This window comes from Zingiber officinale, chromosome 11A (assembly GCF_018446385.1).
Source record: "Zingiber officinale cultivar Zhangliang chromosome 11A, Zo_v1.1, whole genome shotgun sequence".
Taxonomy (NCBI): Eukaryota; Viridiplantae; Streptophyta; class Magnoliopsida; order Zingiberales; family Zingiberaceae; genus Zingiber; species Zingiber officinale.
The window spans coordinates 95,606,179-95,612,645 of NC_056006.1; the positions used below are offsets into that span (position 1 = coordinate 95,606,179).

General features: G+C 36.4%; 1 protein-coding gene across 1 annotated transcript; it reads left to right on the plus strand.

Annotated features, from left to right (window-relative positions):
- Positions 1-3,659: 3,659 nt before the first annotated feature.
- LOC122030985 (terpene synthase 10-like) lies at positions 3,660-6,082 on the plus strand. Its single transcript, XM_042590032.1, has 7 exons — positions 3,660-3,913; positions 4,003-4,279; positions 4,377-4,761; positions 4,841-5,059; positions 5,151-5,289; positions 5,375-5,620; positions 5,726-6,082. Exons 1-7 carry the CDS (start codon positions 3,692-3,694, stop codon positions 6,017-6,019), a joined length of 1,782 nt encoding a protein of 593 aa, XP_042445966.1. The 5' UTR covers positions 3,660-3,691; the 3' UTR covers positions 6,020-6,082.
- The last annotated feature ends 385 nt before the right edge of the window (positions 6,083-6,467 follow it).

A 6,467-nucleotide genomic window follows, 5' to 3' on the forward strand; every position in this document is an offset into this window, starting at 1 on the left:
CCGGACCACCTTTTTCCAGAACAGGTTCTTCTTCTGCAAGACAAGGTTAGTCCGAGGCAAATATAATGAATTTCCTGCAAAACAAAGTGTTAGCACAGTTTATAAGTTTGACAAAAATAGTATGACTTAGATTCTGTCTTTCCGAGACCGGAATCTAGTCACGATCTCGACTTAGATATCCGAAATGGATCTAAGCCGGATCGACGCCTAATGTTCCCTTCCCGGGAACGCGTCCTCACAGTCACTCACTTCCAGTGACTTACCTTTACTCACCTGTCAGACGTCCAGTCAGCCCTTCCACCCGTCTGGACTTCTCGCCAGCTATCCAGTCAGCCCCCGCTTAGACTTCTCGCCAGCTATCCGGTCAGCCTGTCGACCTAGCTGGAATTCTCGCCAAGCGTCCGGTTAGCCCGTCGACCCGCTTGGACTTCGTGCCGGACATCCGATCAGCCCGTCGACCTGTCTGGACTTTGCTTGCACACTCGGTCAGAGTGTTAGATAACGACAAACCTAACTTAACCTAATTTTTCATTCATTAAAACCTGAGTTAGATCGTTAGTGCTAACCGCACCAACAAAAACTAGATCCTTATTCTATATGTTTTTCCTTTTTAAGTTTTTATCCGTTCTTGGAATCATATGGTTAAGAGAAAAATCTAATTTTTATCATACTAATAATTGACTGTGATACATATATATATATATTATGTGAGACGGATTGTTTCCATTATAACAAGTTTCCCCATGTTCAGTTGTAATGACCATGTATCTTTATATTTCAATCGGTTATTACAATGTTTTAACCGGCGCAAGTAGGCAGAATCGCAGTTGGAATCAGCTAAAGATTGAAACTAGCTATCTCATTGCCTCATGTTCGCTTCTGCAGCTTTGGTCGTATGACTAATGATTCATCCATAAATTCTGCCTCTGGTCGTATAAATGAAGCTTTGCCAAGTTCCACGAGTGAATCTTGATGTTAGAACGGTCATCGGCTGTTAGGTAGAAGAAGCCATTAAGAGAGTAACAGAGAAGCAAGTTCGTAAAACTGAAAGCTACTTCTTTGTCCTTTGGTACTGAAATGGTTAGACAGAAACGGAGTCATGACAGATGAATATGAAATCTCTTATAGAGAAAAATTGTCATATAATAAAAATTACTAACTTGGAGTTTAACTCTAAGATTTCCAGGAATCAGTCATTGTTTTGAGAATTTATTACTTTGATTTGTTAGAAATCCCTCTCACTTATCTTGTTTGAGCTTTGTTCCAAGAACTCAATTCAGTAAACCTGAAACTGTGGAAATGGTTTAATTGATTAATTAATTAGTAGACTAATTAGTCAATTAAATGACTCTTTTTTTATATTTTCTTTTCAGCCACGCACGCGCAGCAATCATGCGATCAATTAATCTTTTAATTAATCAAATAATCAGTCAATTGATCTTTTAATTAATTAATTAGATCTCAATGATTAATTAAAATAATTGATTATTTTTTCATTCTTTCATCAAATTTTGAAATTGATTCCAATTTCTTAATTAACATTTTCATCGCTTAATGATATATTCCACATCCATATTCATTTTTATGAACTCACCTAGTATAACAGCTACTAATATTTTATTTAATCATAATAAATTAAGCTTTCATTATTTAAATAATCTTATGCATTGATTTTTTATTCACTTAAAAATTGATTTAGATGATTTATTTATAAAATAGTCGTTATATCTTGCTATTTACTAAAACTAATTTTTTCAATATAAACTTTATCTTTTTCTAAATTACCGATCATGTATATCTTGATCGATTGCAATACCATGGCACGGTTTATATTTGATAATATACATTTTGTGTATCTTTTTTTCTATATTCTTTCATTAAAAATTACAATTACAAACCCTGGCTATGATGTAATAGTAAGACATCTAAATTATTATTTAGATATTTACGACTAACTGAGTTTATTAATTAATTTTTTAATTAGAAATTACAAGCGTCCTATTAATAAATTAAAAAAAAATAAATTATACTAAAATAAAATCTGATTAATTGCTATCGGTAATTCATGCTTCATTTATCAAATAAATTATAATTATAACATTTTTTTTTTTAAAAAAATGTTAAATGAATAATGTACGCAAGAAGCCATGCATGCAGCACGTGAACAGGCAACGCTCAACATAATTTAATGTGACTTCTTAATCAATTCTTTTAGCTGGATATTTATTTTAATAGCATGTTTCTACAACAATAAAAAAAATAAAGTCATAATGAAGACTGACAAACTAAAGTACAAAAGGCTGGAACGACATCAAATTCCATTACCTCAATCCGGTTGTTTAATGGGCCATGCCTGATTTGAGAAATATATTTTCAACTTTAATCAGTAGACTTGATGTCAATTAATACATACAATATTCAGATCTCTATCCGTTAATTTCTGATTTAATTTAATTTTTATTTCACTATATTTTTATCCATACCATTTTATTGTAGGACAAGCAAGGGTATAATTAAGATTTAAAATTAGTTAAGGTTGATAGTGGATATTGGTGTTATAATAACGATGGTTGCGGTCGGATCATGATGATAGGATAAAGTTGACGTCACTAGTGGCAGGGAGAGCAACGATGACAAAACTATCAACGGGGATAACAATGAATGTGATATCGTAGTAATCATGGAGGAAGGTAGCGACGACAAAGACGGGGGCAGTGGCTATGACAATATCCCATAGATATAGTACGTTAATAAGAAGAAGGTTTACCACAATTATACTAATCAAGTCGCGGTTGGACGCTTGTGAGTAGGGACAAGGAAGGTAGTGATACTAGCTACTCGTACGACAAATAGAGCAATACATATAGGGAGACAAAGCATTTAATAAAGAGAAATTTAGATTTAATTAAAGTTTTTACCAAACATCCATGTAATAAGAAGAAATAAGGATTGAAATAAAATTACGATGGAAATATGGGCTAAAATAAAAATAATTGCGTCAAGGAATGGAAAGAAAAGTTGTTATATGTATGAGGTTTGTAAAAATTAAACTCTTGGAGCTTGACAAATGATTCTTAATTTTCATAAATTAATCCAGATATTTTGTTACTTTTTCTAAATTAGAAAGATCATTAGAACTGACATGATTTTGAGTTTCTGTTGTTATTATTATTATTGTTATTATTATTATTATTTGTTTCTGAGGAGGTTATTTGTATTAGTATTGGATTACAGTAGCCATTTATTAAATATGAGTTTGGTATGGAAATAAAAGGTGTTGTACAATAAAAGGTCGATGAACAAAAAAACCCGCTATCTTTGAAACAAGTTATTTATAAAATTAAGACAATAATTTATAAAATTTTATTTGCATTGTATCCCGATTTATAAATATTATATAAATATTGAACACAGACTCTTTATGAAATTTGATACTTATCTTAATTGTAATGGTTGTTTTTCAAATGGTTGTCATAAATTTTTCTCCATGACAATTCTAAGATGAGCAAAGACAACAATACAACATCCACATTTATATATTAAATTTTATCCGACAATGACAAGGGTTATTTAAAAAATACCACACATGTCTTATTATAACGAAGAAACCCTTTGAATTTGCTCTATAAATAACACACCAAATCTTAATTTCTATCCCACATTTCACCATACAAACTCACACACAAAAGCCATGTCTGTGCCCCATTCTTTCGCAGCTTCGGCGACCTTCGGTGGCCTCGGCGGTTTTTCCCGTCCAGCCGCCGCCATCAAGCAGTGGCGCTGCCTTCCACGCATCCAATGCCACGCGACCGAGCAATCTCAATCTCCGTCGACGACGTTGAGGAGGTCGGGGAATTACCAGCCCAGCATATGGACTCCCGACCGCATTCAATCTCTCACTCTTAGCCACACAGTTAATATTCATTAATATTAATTCTCTAATTAATTCTTCTTGTTTTTTTATAATGTTCTTAATTTGAGTATATATATAATTGATTGTAGGCGGATGAGGACGATCACGCTGAGAGAATTAAATTACTCAAGAATCAAACTAGCAAACTGATGGAAGAGAAGAAAGGTCAATTGGAGGAGCAGCTTCAGCTCATCGACCACCTGCAACAGCTCGGAGTGGCTTATCACTTCAAGGATGAGATCAAGGACACTTTGCGAGGGTTTCACGCTTCTTTCGAGGACATAGGCTCACAGCTCGAGGACAATCTGCACGCCTCAGCGCTGCTCTTTAGGCTTCTCAGAGAAAACGGCTTCTCTGTTTCCGAAGGTGAGCCATTAACAACTAACTGATCCGCGCCATCAATATCTACTGCGCGCCTCAATTCCAATAATTAATTAACCTTGTTGGTTAATGATATATTAAGATATATTCAAGAAATTTAAAGACGAGAAAGGCCAGTTCGAAGACCGGCTCCGCAGCCAGACCCAGGGATTACTGAGTTTGTACGAGGCTTCTTACCTTGAAAAAGACGGCGAGGAGTTATTGCACGAGGCCAGGGAGTTCACAACCAAGCACCTCAAGAACCTCTTGGAGGAAGAAGGATCTTTGAAACCTGGTCTGATCAGGGAGCAAGTGGCCCACGCGTTGGAGCTCCCGCTGAACTGGAGATTCCAGAGATTGCACGCGAAGTGGTTCATTGGGGCATGGCAAAGGGATCCCGCCATGGATCCTGCTCTTCTTTTGTTGGCCAAGTTGGACTTCAACGCACTGCAGAACATCTACAAGCGAGAACTTAATGAACTCTCAAGGTATATATTTATTCATTTATAAATTCATTATTAATTTGTTATTTAATCCTTATAATGAAAAACAAAAAATAATTATTAGATGGTGGACGGATCTCGGGCTACCCGAGAAGCTGCCATTTTTCAGAGACAGGTTGACCGAGAACTACTTGTGGACCGTCGGCTTTGCATTTGAGCCAGATAGCTGGGCTTTCAGGGAGTTGCAAACAAAGTTCAATTCCTTCATAACAATGATCGATGACGTTTACGACGTGTACGGAACGCTCGATGAGCTCGAACTATTCACTGATATTATGGAGAGGTAATTAATTAACTTTAATCAATACCTAGAAACTGATCAGTTAAATTCTAATTCAATATTCATACTTTCACTGCACTTAATGTGTGATCAGATGGGATGTTAACGCGATCGATAAGCTCCCAGAGTACATGAAACTATGTTTTCTAGCCGTCTTCAACACGGTAAATGATACAGGCTACGAGGTCATGAGAAATAAGGGAGTAGACATAATACCTTACCTCAAGAGGGCAGTACGTAATTCACGAATTAAGCATTAATATATATAGGTCACACTATATATATATGAATATTATCTTTCTTTTTGGTTGATTTTAGTGGGCAGAATTGTGCAAAATGTACCTGAGGGAAGCCAGATGGTATCACGCAGGGTATACACCGACGCTGGATGAGTATTTAGACGGCGCATGGATAACGATATCAGGCGCGTTGATACTGTCGGCAGCTTATTGCACGGGCAAAGATCTCACGAAGGAGGACTTGGATAAGTTCTCTACTTACCCTTACATTGTGCAACCCTCCTGTGTGCTTTTTCGACTCCATGACGATTTTGGAACCTCCACGGTGCTAAAATTCTCCAACGAATTAATTAATTAATAAATATATATATCAAAATTAACTGGCTTTAATATAATTAACCTTGATCGAGTAATTAAGCACTACGTACAGGATGAGCTGGCGAGAGGAGATGTGCAGAAGGCGGTGCAGTGCTGCATGCACGAGAGGAAGGTGCCGGAGGCAGTTGCCCGTGAGCATATCAAGCAAGTGATGGAGGCGAAATGGAGGCTGCTGAACGGGAACCGGGTGGCGACGTCGTCGTTCGAGGAGTATTTCCAGAATGTGGCGATTAATATCCCTCGAGCGGCACAATTCTTCTATGGAAAAGGAGATGGATATGCGCATTCGGATGGAGAAACCCAGAAACAAGTCATGTCGTTGTTGATCGAGCCTGTCCAGCTCTGATTATCTATATGTATGCATAATATGGATAATGGACGTATACTTATAATAAACCTAATTATTTAATTAGGTACTTGTATTTACAAAGTTTTATTGTTCTTAAAAAAAAAATCAAACTCGTGTAACCGTTTTAATAATGAAATAATAATATTGATGGCATTAGAAATCATTGGCCAAGCTGATTAGGTTCGACCTAGCGTTTAAGTGGATTTTATTTGACTTTATTTTTAAATTTGACTCGAAGGAGCGACGTATGATTGTACATTGAGTTATTTTTAGGCACCCACCTCTCTTCTTTATTTGCCAGTTCCTTCCATGAGCACTCGTCCTTCGTCCTATGTTCGGGGGCTACAGTTCGCGAGATGCTAAAATACTTGAGATGCTATACGAAACACTACATTACTATAGACGTACATGTTGGCCTAGAATCGAATAGGATAGCACATCCAAA

Excerpts from the sequence above, each read along its gene's own strand:
- LOC122030985 (XM_042590032.1), top strand. The coding sequence starts at position 3,692 with ATGTCTGTGCCCCATTCTTTCGCAGCTTCGGCGACCTTCGGTGGCCTC. Across the intron at positions 4,762-4,840 it reads GAACTTAATGAACTCTCAAG|ATGGTGGACGGATCTCGGGC; the intron begins GTATATATTTAT and ends AATAATTATTAG. Across the intron at positions 5,290-5,374 it reads TACCTTACCTCAAGAGGGCA|TGGGCAGAATTGTGCAAAAT; the intron begins GTACGTAATTCA and ends GGTTGATTTTAG.